General features: G+C 38.1%; 2 protein-coding genes and 1 long non-coding RNA gene across 3 annotated transcripts; 2 read left to right on the top strand and 1 right to left on the bottom strand.

The window, feature by feature from the left end:
- Positions 1–1470: 1470 nt before the first annotated feature.
- Positions 1471–5877, top strand: LOC111577552 (proteasome subunit alpha type-6). Its single transcript, XM_023283892.3, has 7 exons — positions 1471–1642; positions 2837–2931; positions 3448–3529; positions 4066–4221; positions 4337–4515; positions 4759–4853; positions 5680–5877. Exons 1-7 carry the CDS (start codon positions 1567–1569, stop codon positions 5735–5737), a joined length of 741 nt encoding a protein of 246 aa, XP_023139660.1. The 5' UTR covers positions 1471–1566; the 3' UTR covers positions 5738–5877.
- A 1675-nt stretch (positions 5878–7552) lies between these two features.
- On the bottom strand, positions 7553–9886 carry LOC111577551 (NF-kappa-B inhibitor alpha-like). Its single transcript, XM_023283891.3, has 6 exons — positions 9591–9886; positions 8957–9062; positions 8633–8840; positions 8442–8530; positions 8066–8326; positions 7553–7974 (listed from the first exon to the last, which is right to left on the bottom strand). Exons 1-6 carry the CDS (start codon positions 9821–9823, stop codon positions 7945–7947), a joined length of 927 nt encoding a protein of 308 aa, XP_023139659.1. The 5' UTR covers positions 9824–9886; the 3' UTR covers positions 7553–7944.
- Positions 9887–10931: 1045 nt separating this feature from the next.
- On the top strand, positions 10932–25435 carry LOC118471228 (uncharacterized). Its single transcript, XR_008603609.1, has 3 exons — positions 10932–11839; positions 24388–24462; positions 24624–25435. It is a non-coding gene; the product is annotated as an uncharacterized LOC118471228 (long non-coding RNA).
- The last annotated feature ends 28 nt before the right edge of the window (positions 25436–25463 follow it).

The raw sequence follows: 25463 nt of genomic DNA, 5'->3' as shown, positions 1-25463 counted from the left end.
GTGCCTTGTTTGTTTGTGTGTGTATGAATGGGCTGTTATAAAGTACTCTGAATACTGCTAAAATAGAAAAAATACTCTTTAAGTGCAGGTGATTTAACCACAGCTGCTAATTATGCTATATTTTAATTTATCTATATTACACAAGCACAGTGGATGAAGTATCCATTTCGTCCTTCAGTGAAAATAGCTCAAATGCAACGTCACACTGAAAAATGTTAGAACCACTTATGTGGACTCAAATGAACCAGTTAGAGATTGTTATTATATGTTTAACACTGAATTATTGTGATGGGTTATAATAGGATATCATTATTTATCAAAATGACTAAGAAATAATTCTATGCTGCTTTTGTCCTTTTAAAAAAGTTCATTTTGTTGGTGTCCCATTTCACCAAATGTATATAGTTAAAAAGCAATGCTGCTCTGAGACATTTTGGAAAAAGTAAATGCTGTCTTAAAAGATATAATAGAATCAAATTACTCTTAAATATGTTATCAGGCACCTTGCTGGACCTAAGCAAAGAAGAGCTAGCCATGTTTTACCACATTTATTTAGAAAGAATAACCACGACAGTAAAAGTTCCAGCTGGCTGTTTGTTGCCATTTCACTTGTTTTCCTAACATGTCTTGAGTCGGGATCGGCTCCAGTCCCCCCGTGACCAGACAGAGGATTATACGGACAATGGATGGATGGATAGATAGAAAATCATATATTTTCTTGTTTATGAACATATCAGGATTTATAAATTGGGGTCAGAGTTCAGTTAAACTTTTTGTCAGGAAAAATAATCTCCCCTTTATGAATGTCAGCTGTAGTGGACATGAGAATGATTAAATGGGGTTAGCTAATAGCTAACTAGATTACTAGTTCTTTGTCTACATTCAAATTTCTGCCCCAAAACACATTTGTTTGTGGGGTAATAAACATGTTGAATATATTTTCTATGTAAAGCAATTAATATAGCAAATAAATAGTTGTTTATAACTATGTTTCATGCAACCGCTTAAATTTTACACTATTATTTAATTTAGTTTATTTGAGTTTCACAAGAAAATTGACTGACATTCTTGTTTTCTTGATTTTGCAAATCGTTCTGTTGTCCACTACAGTGGGCATGATGCAAAATCTAAAATAAAAACATTTTTGTAAAATTCTAAATTGTGAATTGTTGTTTTAGCTCCAAAAAAGGCAGGAAATCACAAGAAAAAAGTTAAAAGATATTTTTTCCCTCGTTCTTGGGAGGATAAATGCTTTATTAGCATGCATATCCGGTTACCAACATCAACAGAAACAATTAAAATTAAAAAAAGAATAAATATTATGTATACAATGGAATAAAGAAATTAACAAGATGATTTAAATAAATAAACAACAGTCTGTGTTCACACTCCGTCCGAGTGTGAACCCCGGTGTTGCGTCGCCATGGAAACAGAGCAGGCCTCTCGACCCGGATGAGCTTCTGGTGCCTTCAGTTCAACTACCGGGTACAAACATTTGTGCATGAAGTGAAATCTGCTTGCAAATTCATTTGGACGAACTTCTCGACCAACGTTATCTTTTTAAAAATGTCCCGAGGCTCGAGTGCAGGCTTCGATCGACACATTACCATCTTCTCTCCCGAAGGCAGACTCTATCAAGTCGGTCAGTATGAGGAATTGTTCGCACAGAAGCCGGCTCGCTGGCTAACTGTGTGCTAGCTAGCTAAATGCTCTGTCATGGTTCGCTTAGCCCGGCTTCTAGCTGATAAATTACTCCCCGCTAAAGCGAAAGTACTGCGATATACGACTCTGAAAGTATTCTTTATGGTGTGCGAGTTGCTATTTTACACCTAGTTTCACGGTGCTAACATTTACCAAAACAAAGCCAGTCAAAATAGCTAGCTGGCTAGTAGGCTAGTTAGCATGTTAGCATTGCAGTAAAGCAAGCTGATTCATTGCTGAAAGTGGCAACTTGCTTTTAAGTGAAATAATTCGGCTTTGGGAAGTTAGTCTAACGTTTACTTTTATTTTACTCTGTCTTTAATTGTAGCATTTGGTCTCAGGGGCAGGAATTTAATGCAAATATAAGTTTTGATTGGGTTTAAAGGGACGTTATTGTAAATTAGCGGTTCAGGTTGTCATTAATTCAGCTGGACTTAACTGAAGTTTTGTTGATGCCATCTAATCATCTAATCCTAAAGCTCCTCCATCAATAGGACTGCAACCAGCAATTGATTTCATTGTAAATAAATCTGTAGAATTTTGTTTTGATTGTTTAATTGGTTATTTACTCTTAAAATGTTAAAAAAAAAATAATAATAATAATAAGCGATATATGTTGAACAGTATTTCCCCATATTCAAGTTAACGTTCTAAAAATAACTTAATTTGTCCACAACCCAAAGATATTTAGTTTGGAGTAGAGAAAGCAGAAAATATTCACATTTAAGAAGCTGGAATCAGAGAATGAAATTATTTTTTTTTCTAAAAATTATCGGAATTGATGAATCGATTGTCAGAATAGTTAATGAAATGTCACAGGCAGTGAAAAGAAGTACAGTCTTTCAAAATGTAGTAGTTCTGTATAGGGGATAGACACGTCTTTAAATGCTGCTTGCTTATTGCGATTAATTTGGATGACAGGAAAACTGAGCCCGTCAATAATCCTGTGTCAGCTGGCCAATCAGATGACACCTGAAGACAGATGTTTATGTGTTGTTTCAATTATCCAGCTGAGCAAAACATTCATCTGTGTTTGCACATATTGACTGGACTGTCTACAGTCACTGAATGCTTCCTCTGTTTGTTGGGTCCATTTCATAACATTTATAACATGCTGCTTTGTCCTCTTTTGCAGAATATGCTTTCAAGGCTATAAATCAAGGAGGACTGACGTCAGTAGCCGTCAGGGGGAAGGACTGTGCAATTGTCGTAACACAGAAAAAAGTACCGGTGAGTTGATGTCAGGTTCTTGTTTTCATACAGCTGTGAATGTGATGTCAGCTCACACTTGGATGTGAAAACAGGGAGACATCTACCTGCGCTGAAAACACTGTGTTCAAATCATCCAGTGTCCATATTCAGTTTACAACTGGAGAAAAATGCACTACTACACCTCAGTTTCTCTTTGTCAGAAACACTAGAACTGAAAAACAGCAAATGTTTGATATAGTATGATTTCTTTATTCAGTTTGGATTCACATAATTCTATAGCTTGGATACATGATTACATTTACACTCTTGATTGCAATGCTGATTGTATCTTTAAATGCTGCCAGTGGGACACTTTTGTGCTTCCTGTTTGCCTGTAATCTTTCTATGCACCTTAAATTATTCTAATCTCTTAAATACTAAAGATACTTATTCAGTAGAAATGTCAAGTAAATGTTTTGGATACAGTGATGGCAGGAAATGATTAAAAAAACTATGTTTCATGTTCAATCTTTCTTTGTTTCTTCCTTGAAACAGGACAAGCTTCTCGATGCCTCCACAGTGACCCACCTATTCAGAATAACAGATAACATTGGATGTGTAATGTCTGGGATGACAGGTAAGAAACTTGGGCACATACAGTTATCTGGATTATTGTTTATTTCATATTAATTTTATCAAACACTGCACTTTATCCATTTATTTATATTCCTGCTCATATTAAGCAGCTCCTTTGTTTCTGTTCCCAATACTTAAGCATTTTCTTAAGCTTAAGTCACTCACACATTCAGCATTTTTCTCTGAAGCTTTTCTCTTAAAGTTGTAAATTTCTGTGGTCAGGTCTTCTTTTAGGAGAAAACGGCATCTGTTTACTGCATGGAAACAACAATCTGGACAAAAACGGTTTTAATCCAGAGTTCTTTTGTTTTGTTTTTTTAACACAAATAATTGTATTTTTGAATTGAAATTAGCAAGCCTTGCAGCATTCACTGTAGCTGATGGATCCTCTTTCCAAACAGCTGTTCTTTTGCCATGAGAACAGCTCTCTGCAGACATTTAAACATTTGAAGTGTCACTAAAACAGTGCAACATTTAACGGCTGCTTTGAAACAAATCTTCTGTCCCTCTACTAACTTCTGCTCCAATCTTTTGCAGCTGACAGCAGGTCTCAAGTCCAGCGAGCTCGCTACGAGGCGGCCAACTGGCAGTACAAGTACGGTTATGAGATTCCAGTGGACATGCTGTGTAAGAGAATTGCTGACATCTCACAAGTCTACACGCAGAACGCTGAGATGCGACCACTGGGCTGCTGTGAGTGTGTTTAATTACTCCCAGGTGTTTTCTCATGAGGTTAAAGTTGAGTTTTGGCACCATGTGCAGCCTGTTGTGACTCTTTTTGTCCTCTGTGATGCATATGAACCTGCAGGTATGATCGTGATCGGCATCGACGAGGAACACGGCCCACAGGTGTACAAATGCGACCCGGCGGGCTACTACTGCGGCTTCAAGGCCACCGCCGCCGGAGTGAAGCAGACAGAAGCCACCAGCTTCCTGGAGAAGAAAGTGAAAAAGAAACTGGATTGGACCTTTGAACAAACTATCGAGGTACTTAAGAAAAACCTGTTTTGCTGATGCAGCACCGGTAGATAAGGAAGGAACACACCTGTGGGACTCGCGGTGGTTTCCAGGTGTTTTCATGATAATTGTATAATTGTCATGCTCCGAGTACATGAAGTTAAAAGGAACTGAACTATGATAGTTCTGCATTATTTAATGATTTTGTAAAGAGATCACGAACCTGATCTTGTCTCCTAACCTTCCTTGTTTGTTCCCTTTTTCCCCCTTCAGACGGCAATCTCTTGTCTGTCAACCGTTCTCTCCATTGACTTCAAGCCCTCTGAGCTCGAGGTTGGCGTCGTCACAACACAGGACCCCAAGTTCAGGTAAAACATCAGCCTGAAACAGAATGAGGCAAAAAAAAAAAAAGTGTCATTTGAGGCAGAATTATGCTTGACTGTCGGTGCACAGTGAAGGAAATGAATCTGTGTTTCTGTATTGGACAAAAATGTCTACCTTTTTTTGTTACTTCTGATCCATTACTGGTTGTTATTGCATTTGAACAAATGAATCTCAGATTAACGGAACTATTTAAAAACAAAAGTGCTAATTTTATTTTCATTCCCTGTCGTTTTGGCACTGTTGGTTTTCTTCTGGTGCCGACTACAACCTCTTTGAAGCTTCTCCAAAAATCCCTCTACACCAGAGAACACCAGATTACATGATAATTTCCCAAATGCCATTTTTGTTTGCATTACTTTTGTAAGAAGAGGGGAAAAAAAGAAGAGTTACTGCTGCTCACATTTGGCCAAAGATTTGTCTAATTTGGTTGAAGAGGCGACATATGTACTAATGACACTTGATGATAATTCTCAATTTAATATCTTAAAGTTGAATTAATTTTCTGCTTCCGCTCCCTGTTAGTTGAATATTTAAAATAAAATAGAAGAAAAATGTAGAAAATGTTTATTATAATTTACATAATATAAAGAGATATACTCAGATTATTATTTTTTCTTAATGTAACAGTCAAATATTTTAGTCTAATATCAAATGTGGCAAAGAAAAGCATCAAACAGTGAAATCTGAAAAGCTGGAAGAGACGGATTTTTGTCATTTTTGCTTCAATTCTAACTTAAATTTTGCTTAATTTTCTACCAATCAGTTAATGGAATATTTAAACCTGATTTGTGATTTGTCTTTCCTCTGCAGGATCCTGACAGAGACTGAAGTAGACACCCACCTGATGTCCCTGGCAGAGCGCGACTGAGTGAGCAGAGTCACCCGATGGATGGAGGTTTGAGCATGATGGGATATGCAGTTCCCAGACGGAGGCTGGTGTTATCTTTGTTTGCTGTACATTTACCCCACTGTTTCATTCAACAATAAAAACAAGTTTTTGGAGTAAAACAGCACCTTTATTATGACCTTTACCATTTCTCTACACACGAGGCAGTTTTTTAACAGCGTATACTATAAATATGTACTTTCTTTTTTAAACTGCAGGGCTGGTAAAGCAGCTGGTTTATCAGCTCAGTTTAGCAGCAGGGGAACATGTTTATGGGAACATGAGCTGCTACCTCTGAGCTTCCTGTTGTGGCTCTGAATGCACTAAAATCACATGACCTGCTGAGGTGCACTTATTCTACTACACGCTGTCGTGATGTGGACCTGATTTGACCTCATTTTCTCGACACACATGTAGTATGAAATAGATTTTCTTCGACTTACCGGAAATATCTTACAACGCAAATAGCTCCTGTTTGCAAAGGGAAAATTTCGTTCCCTCAGATATCTCAGAATGGTTTTGACACAGCTGACGTTCAGTGTGTCAGAGGGGGAAGATGGTTCCAGTCAGCGACCCCGTTCAGCTCAGCAGCTACAAGGATTCACTCATCAGCTAGTCATTCTCAGTTGCTTTTAGACTGGTTCCTATCAGTCTCTTGACATCATCTTTTGTCTTTTCACTTCTCTCTACATCTTTGTGCTGCTGCTGCAGAATCACTTAAAATATTATTTTTAACCTGAAATGGGGCTTTTTGCTTAGATTTATTTATTTTTTTTTTTTTAAACGTCTCTTACACAATTTCTGCTGTCCTCAAGAGGTTTATTTAGTCATAGTGAAATCTCCCTGCAAACCGGTGCAGGTTTCTAAGCTGAGTTAATGTTTACAGCTCAGTAAGATGCAGTAAACACTAAAACTGGAGCAAATTATTACTTTCGTTGTCGAATAATCCATTAATCGGGTATAAAAAGACTGGTAAAAATGTCTAAAAAGTGTTTCCTAAAGCCTATTATCACGTCTTCAAATGTCTTATTTTGTCTGGAATCCAAAAATGTTCAGTTTAATGTCATAAAGAACAAAAAAAAATTAAAGTATTAAAATTTAAGAAGGAGGAATCAGATTTTTTTTTTTAAATGACTGGCTTATCAAATATAGTTGGCAATTAATGTAATAATTGTCAATCCGATATCTTCTGCAGCATCAGTATATGAAAACCAGTCATCAGGGATATTTTCTGTGTCAACTGGACTCCAAGTTTACTTCATACAGGGAAACTCTAAATAGCGTCAGTTATTTTTGGATAATTCCTCAGAAAAAATTCCCAGCTTTACAGCATGTATGCATCAGCTGACAGGGAAATCTTGGACTTCCCAGACTCCAGCAACGTTTCCCCGTCCCGATGACACAGCAGTAAGACTTTTCTAACCCTCTCTGACACATTTTCCCATATTTGTAAGGAATGTTTCCTCCTTGCACTATTTCTTTAGTGTTTCTGCCCAGCGGTGCCAGTTGTTCCAGGCTCGGGCGGAATATTTAAGCACATCTTGTTCCTCTTATGCCGCCCAGGGACTTTCAGCGCGATGACTCAGACAACCTGGTGACCTCGCCCAACAGAGGAAATCCCATTCTGTTCCAAGCAGCTGAGTGAGATCTTTTTATGTCTGTGTGTATGTCACATGTCTGACTTCTACGTCGTCACTTTGTGTAAATGATGCTCGTTTTACGCCTCGTAAAGGCCTCAGAAACAGTCATAGAGCGGAAGGAAATGAAATGGCTGAGGAAACACGCCAGTCAGAGCTGTTCATATTCATAAACTCCTTTTTATTTATTCAACACTTTTTGTTAATAGTGTTTAAATTCACACGTATGTACAAGTACAAAAATAATATCTCTGTATTTACAATATATTACACGTCTCGTCTGGTATATACACATTATCATATATTTATACAGTCACACAAAGACCAAATGGAAGGCATGGTCCTGCTAGTTTGTGTTTTCTTATGGTGCAGATCTTTCAGTGATCTTGACCGGACTGGGCGCCATCTTCATTCTTGTTTCCCAGGGCCAGCACCCGTGGACTTGAACCTTGGACGGGGGGGACGTGGACTGGTTTGTCCCCAGTTGGGGGGCGCCGTTGCTCGGCAAACCCGGTAGCAGCTAGATGTTCAGACGTGGAGGGATGGTTGGGTTTACTTTCCAAACTTTATGTCATCGTACAGCTGCAGGAAAGAGAAGAAAAACCATTAGAGACTTTTACTTTGAAGGTCCAACTACATGGAATCCTGTTAGGACATTGAGGCAGATACTGACCTCATCTTCCGACGTGTCCAGATACTCCATGTCGCTCTCATCTGATTCGCTGTCAGGCAGCTCTCTCAGCTCCTGAGCCGTCCTCTCAAACAGCTGGCAGCGGATCTCTTCGTTCTGGCGGCCGTAGGTCAGATGGTAGGGCGTGAAGCCGCCGTAGTTCAAACAGTTAACGTCGGCGCCCAGTTCCAGCAGCCGGCAGACCAGCGTTGGGTTCTGGTGATCCACAGCCAGGTGGAGCGCCGTCCTCCCACTGCACTGTTCCTTCAGGAAACAACAAGAAAACCCAAAGTTAGCCTTCTGCATGCGGCTTTGCTTTTCATTTGGATGTGCCCTCTGCAAAATAAACAGAACCGAGTCCAGAGTTCATGACACCTACCTGTGCATTGATATCTGCACCCAGCTGGACCAGGCTCTCCACCAAGGAAATGTAACCGTTGATGGACGCCAAGTGGAGACAGTTGTGTCCTAAAAGAAGAAAATCTCAGTTAACAATCCGGTTCAAGAGCTGCTTTGAAGAAACATGAGTCTGTTTGCCTTTAAGGGCCTCTATTTGAACCTAAAACTTACCACTGTAGTTGGGGAAGGACACGATGGAGGTGAGGTGGCGCTGGCAGATCTGGGTGATGACGCCGAAGCAGGCCAAGGAGCCCTTTTTGCAGGCGATGTGGAGAGCTGTGTTGCCGCTGTCGTCGGCCAGCAGCGGGTCGGCGCCGGCCTTCAGGAGTCTCTCCACCAGCTGGGGCTGCTCTGTGATCACTGCCAGGTGGAGGGCAGTCTGTGGAAGACACATTCACAACATTTACTATCTGGGTTTTATAGATAACTTTTATGTGTAATGACAAATATGAGGGTTTGCTTTGTTTAAAAAAACAGCCAATCACCGTTTCTTACCTGTCTCTGGTGGTTCTGTACGTTGAGGAAAGGGTGGTTGTGGGACAGTTTGATCATCTGAAAGGCATGTTCAGCGGCTTCATGAATGATGGCCAAGTGGAGCAGCCTGTGGAGGAGACAGAAAAAAAGAGAGCGAGGTTAGTTAAAATAGTGCTTTTAAAAAAAAAAAAAATAATTACGCATAGAGGAAGTGGTTCCAGCGCGCTGAGAGAGAACAAAGCCTGAGCAGTGGAGCGTTTCGCAAGAATGGAGTTTTGTCGGGTTATTTCCACCAGTTGTGGCTTGACACATCTGATACTTTATCAGTTACTGGCATCGGGCCAGGGACTTTCCTGAACGCGCAGAGCGGACTTTAGCACCGCCCAGCCTGCGCTCTCAGCCAAAACACACACACACACAGTAAGTACGCACTATCCTGCACACACACACACACACACACAGCTTTTAAAGATCTCTTGTTTTCATGCAACTTTCGACTCCTTCTTTGCGCACTTTTGCAACTTTCCAATTCTGTTAAATGCATTTTGTTTCTAATGTATTTGCTGCGCTACGGTACAAAATTTTTACGCACGGAGGCGACATTTGCAAATGCGCAACTGCAGTAAAAACAACAATCCACAGAAGTTCCACTTACGTGTCACCGTCCTCCGTCAGTGCAGCTCTCCAAGGCTCGTATTCCTGCGACTGGTCCTCGCAAGTTCTCACGTTCAATTCCACAAAATCGTTCACCAGCTCGTCCTCTTTTAGGGAATCCAGGCCGCTGTCAAAACGGTCCTCCGGGCAAGGCAGCAATTTCCCGTGTTTGGGCTCCATGTTGTCTAAGTTATAATCCATTTGGTTGTGGTTCGACACTCTGTGTGCGTCCATGTTTGACTTGTTCTGTCTGTGGAAGCAGCTCCGTCTCTTTCCAAAGGTCAGGGCAGAGTAGTGCAGCCCAGGGAGGCGCGCTGGCTTTTTGTGCGCTCGGCTGGGCGGAGCCAATGGCCGGGGATTTCCAATTGACTTATCTTAGAAAAAGCAAAGGGAAATCACACCGGCCTGTGCTTTTGTGAGAAAAATCCCCCCCAAAGACACTCAGAATGAAAACTTGTAGTTTCCTATTAGACACCTATTTTCACCTGTGATGTAGGTTAGGGGACATGTCACCCTTGATTTCAGTGAATGAGACATGATTGGGCATGAATGAGAGGGAGACGGCCCCTGACTGGCTCTTCAAGAATTCCCTTTTGCACTGGGGAAATTATCTGTTGCAAGTGGCTAACCGAAGCAGCAGTGCATATTTTCCTTTCTGTTACCTTTGGCCAAATTTGAACGTAAAAGAGGCATCCGAGTTTCCCAGATTTAAAAATTTGCACTGAAAATGAAATATGGCACACACCAGCAGCCCCACCGGGTTTACATAAGAGGTCTGAAATCTGTGGTTGTGATCATCATTTCAGTACAGAAATCACATTCTAACTGCAAAGCACATTCATATTTTTGGTTTGGGTTGATATTAGCTCACATGACGTCACCTTGAAATTCAAAATGTATAGAATGCCTTTCGTTCTTTGGTTGTGATTTGTGCAGTTTCTTTACAGAGAAGAGTTAAAAACACACCAATATGTGTGCATGTTTACAATGCAAGTGTGTATTTTTGATGTATGTGGAATTAATTCCTCTTAAGATGCAGCTTTGTTGTCACCAAAGCTTTTACTTGTGTCAAAAGAGGTCAAATTCACAATAACATGAATATCCATTTGAAAGTTAATGTCTCTTGTTTTAACCCTCCTGTTGTCCTCATTTACGGGCACCAAAAAATATTGTTTCCTTGTCTGAAAAAAATCCAAAAATTCAGCAAAAAAATCCCCAAAGTTCTGAAAATTTGCAAAACTTTCAGGAAGAAAATTCCAATAATTCCCTGTAAGTTTCCCTTAAAAATTTTATTTAAAACAATCCCCCAAATTTGGCAAGAAAATTCTTGCAAATATTTACAAAAAATGAGTAAAAATCTTCCAAAAAATCCTAAAAAATATCTGAAGTGATTACATATATATCAGTAAAACTTCTAATATTTTCTTTAAGAACATGGACAAAAAATCATTTTTTGTGAATGTTCTTAAACATTTTTAACATTTCTTTTTTACACCAAAAAATGTTGAAAGATTTCCCAAAAATGTTGAAAATGTGGACATCAGAAGTTTCACTGTGAAAATATTTTTTTTTTCCACATTTTCAAACTTTATCACCAGTCAATTTTGACCTGCAGGACAACATGAGGGTTAAATGTATTGACAATTAGACCTGCCAAACAGTAATATCTTTTCAACTCAAGCACACACAAAAAACACGCAAAAAATACATGTCTTCACAATCACGTGTGAAAATAGTGCACATGGTGTGGAAAAATTACAAAAATCTACACACAGGATATTCAGGAGTCAGACAGAGGGAGGTGCCAAGATTTCCACATTTCTTTCAATATTGTGAGTTTACACTCTGAGCGCAGAGGAGGGAGGGAAAGATTCTAAAGTTTCCTCATGGAGACTCCCTGGTGAACACAACACTGCACAACAGGATGTTCTGGGCTTTACCCGACCAGCATTGCACATGAGGTGAAATCCTGCACAAACCTGCTTTTGATCCTGGAAACTACTGTGACGCCCCGCAGAAAATGCACAACTTTGCTAATTTCTCGCAGGAATTTTGAATGTTTTTCCTTCAGGTTCTTTTTTCTTCTTTTGCAATTTTCCTTCTACTGTTTAAGTCAAGTCGTAAAGAGGAATTTCCTTCTTTTTCTGTTGCATAACTCAGTGGCTGAAGTGCGTGACAGAGCTACCTGCCTGTGCTTCCCTGACATTTGACATAAAAATCCCAGGATCACCTCTGTTTACATCGTGACAGGTAGGCTGGGTGAAAACATAGCAACTGTATCCAGGAGCAGTGAAGCTTTCACACCTCTGTGGGGCGATACTCGGTGGAGATTACACCGTAAACCAAACAGCAACCCACCCAGCAGCTCTGTGATGTCACTATCTGACAGACTTCTGTCTCGCTGCCCGGCCGTCTGCTGGAGTGCGTCACATCAGACGAACGTCATGCATGCAAAAATCTCCTATGTGTCTCAGCTGAATTCCACACATTCTTTAATCTCCGCCGAGTTTCAGGATTCAGGGACAAACTGTTCTAGTAGACTTCTGTTTTTTTCCTCCAGTTGTGTGTGTTTACATGGTCAGTTATTTGACCCACATGGGAAATAGTGGGACTTCCACTTACAACACTTCTGGATTTTTTTTTTTCCTTTTGCAAAGCTGTCCTTGTCTCCACTTGCCTTGTATTTACAACAGGTTGCTGTGGGCAACCAATGAGGAAGAGCTAATACCATGTCAGTGTTCAGTGCTGTACATTGCCCTCTGTCTGCGTGTTGGTAAAATGCCATTTATCTGAGTCAGCAATGTGCCTCGGGGGCATCACCCCCTGTTGCTGTGATACCAGCAGGGGCATCTGACGCTGCTATGGTCATGAAACTTTCCCGTTTTCTTCACTGACCAATACTAACCTCACCCTGCCCTTTATTAGGCAGAAATATCACAGCTAACCCAGTCTAACACAACAGCCCTGTGACAAATTTTTACCACCATGAAGGTTGTAATTTTTAGTTTTTGTTAAAAATGTACAGATCTTAACCCTCATGTCATCCTGCGGTTCAAAATTGATCCATTTTAAAGTTTGAAAATGTGGAAAAAAATATATTTTCACAGTGAAACTTCTGATGTCCACATTTTCAACATTTTTGGGAAATCTTTGAACATTTTTTGTTGGAAAAAAAAGAAATGTTAAAAATATTTCTTAAGAACATTCACAAAAAATGATTTTTTGTCCATGTTCTTAAAGAAAATATTAGAAGTTTTACTGATATATATGTAATCACTTCAGATATTTTTAGGATTTTTTTTGGAAGATTTTTACTCATTTTTTGAAAATATTTACAAGAATTTCTTGCCAAATTTGGGGGATTTTTTAAAATAAAACTTTTAAGGGAAACTTTTAAGGAATTATTGGAATTTTCTTCCTGAAGGTTTTGCAATTTTTCAGAAGTTTGGGGAAATTTTGCTGAATTTTTGGATTTTTTTCAGACAAGGAAACAATATTTTTTGGTACCTGTAAATGAAGACAACAGGAGGGTTAAAGACAGAAACAGGGTGGACAAAACATCCTTAGTATAATGAAATAGAAATTAAGCAGGATCACAAGTTTTTCATCCAAAATAACATAAAAGCTGAATTAGATTTCAACAATACCAAAAAAGAAAGAGAAAAAAATGCATTTTTCATGACAGCAGCATAAAGGCTAATAACAACAACAACAACAACAATAATAATACACAAGCCCTCCACTAAATAAAACACTGTATATTTGCTAAATATTGTCAAATATAATAATAAAAAATTAAAATATTTAACAATTCAAAAGAAGACTAAGCTTGCAAACTTCCATCCATCCATCCATCCATTATCTATACACCGCTTATTCCTCACTAGGGTCGCGGGGGGGGCTGGAGTCTATCCCAGCTGACTCGGGCGAAGGCAGGGGACACCCTGGACAGGTCGCCAGTCTGTCGCAGGGCTACATATATAAACAAACAATCACTCACACATTCACACCTACGGGCAATTTAGAGTAATCAATTAACCTCAGCATGTTTTTGGACTGTGGGAGGAAGCCGGAGTACCCGGAGAAAACCCACGCATGCACAGGGAGAACATGCAAACTCCATGCAGAAAGATCCCGGGAAAGCCGGGACGCGAACCAGGGACCTTCTTGCTGCAAGGCGAAAGTGCTAACCACTACGCCACTGTGCAGCCCAAGCTTGCAAACTTCTAAAACATTTTCAAAAGAAGTGTCTCACTACAAACAATGTTTATAATTTTCATTCAAGCACTGATTTCACAGTCATAGCAAAAGTTAGTTTGATGTATGTGGTGGACAGCTTGTGTACAGCTGTAAAGTTACATTACTGAAATTACGTCACGGCAACTTTGTGAAACTGAAACGCTTGTAATTTCTGGAGAGCATTCACTAATGTCACTTAAAAGAATAGTGGAATGGTTTGACATTTAGGACAAGTCGCTTATTTGTTTCCCTGCCAAGAGGTGAGAAGATCACAATCATGGTTCTGTCACACAATATGGCTCTAAAGCTGAGAGACAGTTAGCTTAGCTTAACTGGGAACAATGTGACAGCTGACCCTTGTTCAAAAACACACTTTCCAGCACATATAAAGCCTTGTACTTTACATATTATATTTATTTTCTCTGTGGTTCTATGCTAGTTGCTGAGTTAGCCTAGCTAATTTGCTCTCTTCCATGTTTTAAGGTAATGTACATATAGACATATCATTGGTTCAATAATTAGCAGACAGACATACCTGCATTTTTAGTGTACAAATTTAACAAAAGTAAAATAACGCTTTTAACGTTTTTCTTTTGGGGTAGCCAGGTTAGCTGTTATTTCCTGCTTACAGTCTTTAAGCAAAGCCACAATAAGCTAACAAGTCTCTAGCATTGGTTACATGATTAGCATACAGACAAACTTTTGGATTTTTTTTTTAGTGTGCAACTTAAACAAAAGTAAAATAACATGTTAATTATAAAAATTTTACAGGCGTAGCTAACCATTTTTGTTTTACTTTGCCGTTAGGCAAGCTAGCTGTTTCTGCCTGGATCTTAAAGCTAAGCTAAATATATCCTTCTAGCATTGGCTCCATAATTAGCGTAGTGTAATACATACACGCCTTTTTATTTTTCAGTGATTGCATTAAACACATTAGATGAATGTGTCAGTTATGAAACTTTATAAGCATAGCTAGCTATATTTGTTTTACATTGCTAATAGCCTTACTAGCTGTTACTGCCTGCTTCCAGGCTATAAGTTAAGCTGCAATGAGCTAACAACCCCTAGCAAAATCCAACAAAATTTGCCAGATTTTGGTTGATTTGTTTGTGAATGTTCTTAACGAAACATTTTTTTTCCACCAAAAAAATGTTCAAAAATTTCCCAAAAATGTTGAAAATGTGGACATCGGAAGTTTCACTGTGAAAATATTTTTTTTCCCCACATTTTCAAACTTTAAAACGGGTCAAGTTTGACCTGCAGGACAACACGAGGGTTAAAGCTATGCCTTTAATTGCATGTAAGAGTGTAAAGGTTTGCTTTATTGCTGAGAGTTAAATGATAGGATTTTCCATCTCTATGCTATATATAAAGCTTGAGCCAGCGAGTGTAGAAATTAGCTTGAAATTAGCTTAGCTTAGCATTCAAGCTGAAAATAGGAGAGGAACAGCTAACTTTGCTCGCTCAAAAAAGCGTCTACAAGCACCTCCAGAACTCACTAGTAGATGGAAGTTGTAGTATACGTCATAGTAGTTTAATGCACATAAAGATAACATCGTAAAAAACCCAAGTTCTTGTTTTACTTTGAGCGACATGCTGGAACTTTTACATTGGTGGGTGCAAAGACTTCCTGCAAACTCTGTTGTTTACCTGGCAACCATGTGATCATCCATTATACTTTCATCCAGTTTCTTCTGCATATCTTTGGTTGCGTCAGTAGACAGCAGGGCATTCCAGGTGTATCTTTAACACAGTAATGTCTTCTAGTTCCTCCTCGGGGATTTCTGATGTATTTTCAGGCCAGATGAGATTTGAAGCTCCTCCAGGAAGTTCTGGGTCTACCTGGATTCTCCTTCCAGTTGCCCGAAAGGCCTCTCAATCAGATGCCCGAATCACCTCAGCTGGTTCCTTTTAGCGTGAAGGAGAAGTGTCTCTACCCCGAGCTCCCTCCAGATGTTCGAGCACCTCAAGCTATTTCTACCTCAACCCTATGGAGCAAACCCATTTGAGTTGGGAATTCAGTCTCTCACCAGTTACCCAGAGGTGTGACCACAGGTTGAACATAGATTGGTAAATTGAGAGCTTCACCTTCTAGCTCCAGTTCCATTTCCCTATCACTTATGAACAAGATCCCAAGATACTTGAACTCCTTCACTTTGGGCCGCAAGTCACCCTCCCCCAAACCAAAGGAAGCAATCTGCCATTTTCCAGCAGAGAACCAAGACTTCAGACTTGGATTTGCTGAATGTCACTGGTTGCTGCGCACTCAACTGCAAACCATGTCAGTGCACTCTAAAGGTCATTATCTGAAGGCAACAGAACTGCATTGTCTTCAAAAATAGCAAAGATGCAACTCTAAGGTTCCCAATCTGGACACCATCCTCACCCTGGTTATACCTTGAGATCCTGTCAGTTAATGTCACAAACAAGAACTTTGTCTCCAATCAACACCCACTGGAAACATATTTGACTTTCTGATGCTGACATGAACCTTGTAATGAAGCATAATTTGTTGTTTGTAACCTCTTGGACAATTTGGACAGATCAGCTGTGTCCACCTGCTCCCGTTCATCATGCTAAGCTAAGCTAATGGGCTGTTAGATACAGCACAGACAGTTTCTCAAAAAGTTGAACTATTCCTTTCAATAAAAAGAAAATCTCAAAACCAGATATCTTTAATTTTGAATTAAAAATAATAAAAAGCAATTAGCAGCAAAAGATATCTGCATGACCAAATACTACAAAAGGTAAATGAGGAAAAAATGATTATTTTTAATTTGATATTTTTCATTAGGTTGACTGGATACTGTACTCTATTTCCTTGCTGCTCGCATTTAGCATCAGTCTAACTGTGACCCTGATACCTTATGGCAGAAGGGCAGTAGGACAACAGAGATCAAGTTAACCCCTTTGTTTCTGTGTATGTATATATACATATATAACACCGTGGGAATGCCTATGAAGGAAAATAAAGGTATTACCCCTTCTCCGAAAAACACCCACGCTTCTCCGAAATAATATGCATGTGCACATTCAGCACGAAACCAAGGCAACAGAGGGGAGGATCTCAGAATTTTTCACCTCACTTTGAAAGTTTCAATCAATACACCGAGTCTCAGATGTCTTCAAGTCACTTTTTCAGAAGCTGAATCACAAGAAAGAAGGAGGAAATGCAAAATCTCAACATGCTACTGTGAAGTAAACAGGTATAGAAACCTGTTTGAACTGTTTTGCTTTTACTTTTTCTGGGAAACACGTGGGATTATTCAAGCTTTTCCTTGGACCTTTGTCCATGCATACCAAATGAGATCATTACATAAAGTCAGAAGAATGGAGGTCACGCATGCTGTTCATTCATATCTCCTCATCTGCTCCTCATGACTCCTTTAAAAACAAGTCAGATGCAACAGATGACATAAAGGCAAGCGGTAACAACGTTGTATGTCGCATGATTGCGGTGAAGTCCCTCTGACAGAGAAACGGCGTTACTCATGGCATTAAACAGCAAACAGACCCACCTACTATCTAATACAAGCCATGGAAAACAGCCATGTGTGACCCTGTCATAGTAAAACACTCCTTTTAACATTAAACCACACATTGTGAGAGCATAACGTGGGAGTACTGTGTGTGAACTGGGTGTACAAGTGCTGTGTCACTGCACCCACACAAGAAGTGGATTGGTTTATGTTAACTGTCAATGTCCACTGAGTGATTACTGTAATAATGGAGTTATAGCTTCCTTCTGAAACAGGAGGGAAGTTGTCATCAATGGTTTGCACACATCTGGGAAGCTGAAGCTATTTTTAGACAGCTGAGCAATAAAAGTAACCAGTAATTATTTAAATATAAATTACATAATAAATTTGTATTTATCTTACACTGAAAACTTGTGTTTTGACACATTTTTGGTGCGCTTACTCTATAAAAAGCGATGTTTCCTTAAATCTATGTTTTTATTTTGCTTTTTAAATTTTATTTGTATTATAAATATGATATCATTGAAGCAGATATGCTTTACATTGGCCGTTTTATTCATACAGTTGTCTTCACAAGTGTAAATACATGAGGTTTGAGATTCTTGTCATTTCCTCCATGCTTTTATATGCACTATGGATATTATTTACTTTGTGTCTTGTCTCTTCTGTACTTTGTGCTATGTCCTTTTGGTGTGTTTCTCAATCTATTTTTGGCTCCAGAGCTGCTGGTTTCTGATCTGATCTCACAAACTATCTAACTTTATGTACTCTTGTTTGTTGTTTGATTGTCTCTGATGTCTTTTTCTCTTACTTGACCCTCACCCTAATTGGTTGAGGCAGATGACCACCCACCTTGAACCTAGTTCTGCTTTTGGTCTATTTCCATTCAAAATTAGCTCTTCCTCGCCACTGTGCTTCATTAATAGGAATCTTTGTATTTGTTGGGTTATCCGTATATAATATCTGCAGGGTCTTAACCTCAATATTTAACTTAGTCAGGAAATATTTGAATTACACAAGTCAGTTCATAAAATAAATATTACTTCATGGGGTAAATAATTCACATTGTTAATTGAATATGTAATGTCAGTCTTTTAACATCATTTCTCACCTGGATTGAGGATGGAAGAATAATGCTCATGTCTTGTATGTATGCTGAATGTGCAACTGGAGCAGGGAGGACATTTGCTGGAATACAGGTGGAAACAGCTAGCTTGGCTACAGAGAAATTAAAAAAAAAAAACAGCAAATATGGCAAGCTACACTACAAAGTTTCAGACTTAACATGTTATTTTACTTTCATTAAATTTGTACTCTAAAAACTACAAAGGTGTGCGTGTATGCTAATACCATATGTGGCTTAGTTTAAAGGAGAAGAAGGTAGATCTGTAGCCAGCCTGGCTAACAGCAATGTAAAACACAAATATGACTAGCTATACTTGTAAGTTACAGCTAACTCATTATTTTAATCCTTTTTAATTTGAATGCTAAGAAAACAAAAGTGTGTCTTATTTATCATAGAAGTAATGCTCAGGGTGAAATGAAGCATAGTTTAACCCTCGTGTCGTCCTGTGGGTCAAAATTGACCCGTTTGAAAGTTTGAAAATGTGGGGGAAAAAATATATTTTCACAGTGAAACTTCTGATGTCCACATTTTCAACATTTTTGGGAAATCTTTGAACATTTTTTGGTGGACAAAAAGAAATATTTAAAAATGTTTCTTAAGAAATTTGGGGGATTTTTTTTAAAATAAAACTTTTAAGGGAAACTTTTAAGAAATTATTGGTATTTTCTTCCTGAAGATTTTGCAAATTTTCAGAAATTTGGGAATTTTTTTTGCTGAATTTTTGGATTTTTGTCAGACGAAGAAGCGATATTTTTTGGTGTCTGTAAATGAGGACAACAGGAGAGTTAAAGATGATTATGAAACAGTGAACCACGAGGGCTGCAGAAACTCCTGCTGATGCACATGTAGAACCAAAAGTTCCATAATGCAGCTCGTGTGTGAGATAGGTTTAGACAGGGTCATTAAAAATTTAATAAAATTTTATAGAGGGAAGCAGAAGAGGAATGTTAATAGAGGGGATTTACAAACGCTTTGCTTGGCAACTATTCAAATAGTTGCTGCTGCATATTGATTGAGCTGGAGATGAAAGTGTCTCTTAAAGAGGGCAAGAATAGTGAGAGAAGCAGCAGTTTGAAGACAGTATGATGAAATAAAAGCACCTTTTTGGTGCCATTTGCATCTGACTTGAAAGATAGATCACCAGGAATGCAATACATAAAATATCTTCAAATATAACAAGAGCTTCAAGCCTTAAAAGCACAGAAAATAAAAGATGGTGGCTCATTTACATTGATTGTATCTTTGTATCATAGTGCTTTAATGTGAACGTGCATGCAAAGCAGATAAAATAGTTTTTCAGGATTCAGGCTCACAGATGTAAGTAACACTGTTGGAAATCATTGTGGAAAACATTCAGCTGACCATAAACTCTGACTCTCTGTTTGGTTTTCTGCTACTTTCCTCTGTGTGCAGCTTTATCGATCGCCCCTTGTGTAAGCATTGCAAAGTGGGAGACTACGTAGAAATGGAAGAGAGAGAAAGAAAAAAACGTATTATGAAATAAACCACAAAGACAGCTCAGACTTTCTGCTAGCACACTGCTGTGCCCTAAATACAAATGAGCCTAGCAGAGTTTCCTGACACACTTACAGCAGTGTGAAAATGGATGTGACTGGCAGCACGCTACTCACCACGGAAACAGTGCGGCTACAACAGAAACCACAAATCAACTGAGCAAAATCTTTCACTGTTTAATATTCTCATGGGTATTTAGTTGAAACGGGCCATCATTCGGTTTTCTCAGCTTTGATGTTACAAAGAAAACTCCAGCTTCTTGTTTCATCTGTTGATGGTGAAGTATTTTGATGTGCTCAATGTTCAGTTTTGCAAATATGTAAGTAAGATGAAGCAAAAGCTTTGTTGTGACAGAAGGAAACATTGAATAACACTCATTCTTATATGATTAGAACCAGCTGTCTTGCTATTAAAGTGGAGAAGAAAAGGTAACCAAGTACATTTACTGAAGTACAGCTGTGAGGTTCATATTTTGCTGCTTTATGATTCCACTTCACTATATTTCAGATGGAAATATTGTATTTTTTTTACTCCACTACATTTATCTGACGGCTTTAGTTACTTTTAAAATGATGTACTCAATAGATCAGGGGTGTCAAACATGCGGCCCGCGGGCCAATCCGGTCCTCCAGAGGGTCCAATCCGGCCCTCAAAGTGTAAAAATTACAGCGAAGACATTAACTACAGATTGTTTCTAGACCATGACAAGTTGTTTTGATCATAAAGTAAAACACTAGATTGTTCATTGTTCTTTTGTCATTTTGTGTCTCATTTTTGTAATATTTTGTCTTGTTTTTGTTGTTTTTTTGTCTTTTTTGTCTCACTTTTGTCATTTTGATCATAAAGTAAAGTACTATATCATCCGTTCCAGGTAGCTGTGACTAAATGTTGTGTTCCTTTGTCGACACTCTGTGATCTGGAAGTTGTAATGTGGAAATGATAAACTGAGGCTGAATGTTACTGAAAGTGAATTCATTTTTCTTAAGAAATTTCAGGTTGTTCATAATGTTTTGTAAAAAGATAATTCCTTAAATGTGAACTTTTTTTGCACTAAAAGGAGATCAAACTGGGCTGAATGTGGCCCCTGAACTAAAATGAGTTTTACATTCCTGCAATAGATAATATTTAAAAACCATTAAAATGCAGCATTTTTATTCCAAACTTTTGGATTCTTCTTTAAAGCACTGCGTGGTTTGGTTCACATTTCACATGTCTATGAGTTATTAACGCTCCACTCACTGCAGATTTTTCCCTTTAAACTTCTCACAAGGTTTTATTTCAGTAAATGTTCTCATGATCCAATATCTCACCAAAAATCAAAGGTTAGAGAAAAAAGTCCCAAAAACCAAAAGCAGATTTGTCTCATAACCGAGCCTTTTCCTCTCACATTAATCATCGTATGACGCAACTGATTTATCTGCTGTCCCTGCAGAAAAAATGGATCTAAAATAGTTGAAAGTAGCTCCACCTGCACAGCTTCAAGACTAACCTTCTGCTGACACATTGATTCTTCACTATTAATACTCTACTGATGTCATGATTGATAATATATTAGTCAGAGGGACCAAACTAAGACTTGTACTTTAATAGTTTAACTGAACTGTGCTGCTAATACTTTTACTTAAGCAGTATTTTTAGGCAATATTTTTACATTCGTGTATTGGCTCTTTTACTCAGGCAAAACCCTGAGTTTGTCTTCCACCTCTGGGCATCTGGAGAGCTTTTTCTTTCTTGGAGAATTGCCAAAAAGAACAACATTTGGATGCAGGCTGGTTACAGAGAGCCAGAATATATTTAGCAGTGAGCCTCTCCCTCTTATCACATATGGGGTCCATGTGGGATTTAATCTAACCTGAACCAGAAGGATGGATGGAAGTCAACCTCCTCATCCCGTCCAGTAGCAGTAAGAGAGGACGAGAGTGTTTTAATTCACTCGTGAGACGCACACATGGCTCCTTTGTTGATGACGTTTGATTTTCTGAATGTCTAAAGTTGCATTTCTGTGGAGCTTTATTTAGAAAATATTGAAAAATGGTAGGTTTAAGGAGGTTGAACTCCAGAAAGAAGGAGGTAAATGTCCTTGACCTCATCAAACTTAGTGGAGAACAGAATTCACTGCTGTATAGATTCAGTCTCTGAGGCCTGAATGACAGTGTGGCCAGCAGAGGACGCTGTGGAGGCTCAGTAACATAATTTAAAGCCTAAAGCAGGGGTGTCAAACTCATAATAAATCAATAATAATAATTTCAATTTCAACAGCATTCAGCCTCAGTTTATCATTTCCACATTACAACTTCCAGATCACAGTGTTTCTACAAAGGAACACAACATTTAGTCACAGCTATCTGGAACTGAACGATATAGCATTTAACTTTATGATCAAAACGACAAAAGTCAGACAAAAAAAAGACAAAAAACAACAAAAACAAGACAAAATATTACAAAAATGAGACACAAAAGAACAATGAACAATCTAGTATTTTATTTTATGATCAAAACAACTTGTCATCGATTAGAAATTATTTTAAATTTATAGTTTTACTAATTTACAATCTGCAGTTAATGTCTTCTCTAGAATTTTTCCACTTTGAGGACTGGATTGGACCCTCTGGAGGACCGCTTTTGGCCCATGGGCGGCATGTTGGACACCCCTGGCCTAAAGGAATTGTGAGAAGCTCTGAAGAAAGACTGTATAGAAACAGAGTTATGATCCAGAAAAAAATTCATTAATATGGAAATTAACAGGTGCTTGTCACAAGTTTGTGCATATATAGTTGTTTATTCATTTATTGGGTCATGGACCAACAACACACCAAAATTCTGGAACAAGAGCACAGCTTCTTTATTACACTGCAATCAGCTTTGTCTCATGCCCTGCAGATAAAACAGGCACACAAAAAGTTTCCTTCCTCAAACACAGCTTGCATTTCTTATAATCATTTGTCCAGAAGAGCTCCTCGGGAATTATTTATGAAATAGCCCCTAAATGTTCATGTAATGAGAATAACAGACCTAAAGGACTTCACTGTGAATTTCGTACTAAACAAACTCTGGTGCTTTTGCATATATGTCACAAAATAACCTACAGATTTAGGGACTGTACATTATTTTTTTTTTAAAAGGATGGCTACACCTCTGTCTTTACTAGTGAGATCCAGAGCTTTATATTATATCATATTATATTCATAATGTATCTGTATTTTGGGTTATTTAATGCTGCATATAAGTAAACTGTATATGCTTTTTATCAGTTTTGTTATTTGTTTAATTGTCCTATTATTATTAGTGGTAAAATAGTTAATATTAACTAATATTAACTGGTGTACATGCTGTGCAATAATTAGTAAAACAGAGGAGTTGCTGGTGAAAATTTGCCTTTTATTTGAATATTGATTTGATCTACATTGTCCCCATTTAAATAAGTATATTAAACTGATAATTGAGGCACTTGTTATATTTAAATGGTGAGTTACAGTTTGAGGAATTCACATTTCCTCCCCCATCGGTACCACATCATATTTTTATAGCATTACAGTGTGATATTTAAAGCCTTTTCAACTGTGCCTTCTTTTATGTATGCAGTCATACATTCTCAAATAATGTTCCTTTATATTGCTGCATTTTTATTAATATTATTAATTCCTCCAGTACCTGAATAAATCAAATTCATTAAGAATGATTTGAAGAACTTCCACCAAAGCTCTGTACTGTCCTCATGTGGTTGAAAAGTGGGACTGCCGCTCCTTCTGACACTAATGTAAAATACATTGAAATTTTTAAGAAAATACATATGATTTTCTATTACAATGCAGTAAATTCTATGAAAAACCAATTGAGGAATTATGTACTGATTGATTGTTTTGCATACCCACACAGGAAGTATTGTTCTGTGTTCATCCACCTCATAAGTGACTGAAAATCAAGCCACTTCTTTATATTGATGCAAAAATGATACCAAAATCTGTTCATATCATATAGAAATATTCACATTTGCAACATGGATGCCCACAGTGGCCTAACCAGAGATATTAAATCATAATTACCTTATATTACCACATTGAAATTGTCTTGCAATATTGTATTCTCCAGCCCTAAATACAAATTTAATTACTAACATTACAAATAACAATGAACTTTCACTATTTTTCAACCTAGTTTCCATTTTCTAAAGGTTGAAATATGCTGGAAATGGTGTTAAAGGTCTGTAAACTTATGAAAGCTCATGTGGTTACTGTCTCAGTTCAACAACAACACAGACATTTTGTGATTTCTTTGAACAATCAAAGATGCATTTGATCAAATAGTGGACATTAACTACCGTTTTTAGATTATAGCACTTTATTTATTGCAACACAGATTTTTCAAGCTGGAATCAGGCAACATTTTTGTACTCGAATGGTTTTCAAGTAAAAGAAAATCCTCTCTTCTGATCCCTCCAGCTGTCCGTCACACTCCAAGGCAATGCCGTGATTCCAGCTTCCACTCAGCTCCGTCCGTCCATCACTGCCATCCAGGTGAGTGAGAGGAGAGTCGGGCTGAGAGCCGTGACAGCTTCGACCCCGGGGTGCTTGAATCATCTGCCAGTCAGCTAGCAGAGGCTCTCTAACACCTCTACCATGTATCCCTGCAGCTGTATGGGGTGCATTCATTGTGAAAACCTCCTTTCTGCTTCCAGAGCCAAACACAGGATGGACACGGCATCATTCATGAGTCAGCAGCCAGCTCAGAAGATACCTGTCTCTGCAGCTCATGACACCTCCACACCTTCTGTCATACGCTTCCCATCCTTTATTTGAACAAGTAACCGTACAATGAAGCAAAAAACTGCATCAATAAGACCCACTTCTGGATTATGGGGAGGTGAAGGTCATTTGATTAATAAGTCATCATGCGATGCTCTATACATGCCAGGAAGTCTTCAGTAATAAATAAAATGCTGCAGGATGTCCCACTGGACTTTATTCAGTCAGGGGTCAAAGGGTAGGAAGAGGAGTGATGAACTAAGGAGCTATAAATTATAAAAGCAAGTGGCCATCTACAGAAACTCATAAAATCCTTTCAAAAGAGTAACTTTGAAAGTAGTTGTTGTAATATACAATATTCATAATACAGGAATGAGTTACAATAAAAGCAAACTGGCAAAAATAGAAAAGAGTGAAAGAGAAGCAAGATATAGAAATACAGAAATTTAAACAGTAAAAAAAGTGACAGCTAAAAATATGAAATGTCCAACATCCACTATAAATATTGTTGTAAGTATTTTTAAAAAATATAATTATAATAATGCTAATAATGATGCTACTGCTACTACTATTCCTATTGCTACTTTCATGATAATAATAATAATGATGATGATGATGATGATGATGATGATAATAATAATAATAATAAGAATAATATTAATATTAATAAAATCTAAATTATTGAGATTGTATTGTAAATTTATTGTAACGCTTTTTTAAACCTAACAAACTTACTAAACTATATGATCATACCTTTTATTATGATGATTATC

Source organism: Amphiprion ocellaris, chromosome 12 (genome assembly GCF_022539595.1).
Source record: "Amphiprion ocellaris isolate individual 3 ecotype Okinawa chromosome 12, ASM2253959v1, whole genome shotgun sequence".
NCBI lineage: Eukaryota > Metazoa > Chordata > Actinopteri > Pomacentridae > Amphiprion > Amphiprion ocellaris.
This window is presented reverse-complemented; position numbering and strand designations above follow the sequence as displayed.

Excerpts from the sequence above, each read along its gene's own strand:
- LOC111577552 (XM_023283892.3), top strand. The coding sequence starts at position 1,567 with ATGTCCCGAGGCTCGAGTGCAGGCTTCGATCGACACATTACCATCTTC. Across the intron at positions 1,643-2,836 it reads AGGCAGACTCTATCAAGTCG|AATATGCTTTCAAGGCTATA; the intron begins GTCAGTATGAGG and ends CCTCTTTTGCAG. Across the intron at positions 2,932-3,447 it reads TAACACAGAAAAAAGTACCG|GACAAGCTTCTCGATGCCTC; the intron begins GTGAGTTGATGT and ends TCCTTGAAACAG.
- LOC111577551 (XM_023283891.3), bottom strand. The coding sequence starts at position 9,823 with ATGGACGCACACAGAGTGTCGAACCACAACCAAATGGATTATAACTTA. Across the intron at positions 8,841-8,956 it reads TACAGAACCACCAGAGACAG|ACTGCCCTCCACCTGGCAGT; the intron begins GTAAGAAACGGT and ends TGTCTTCCACAG. Across the intron at positions 7,975-8,065 it reads TGGACACGTCGGAAGATGAG|CTGTACGATGACATAAAGTT; the intron begins GTCAGTATCTGC and ends TCTTTCCTGCAG.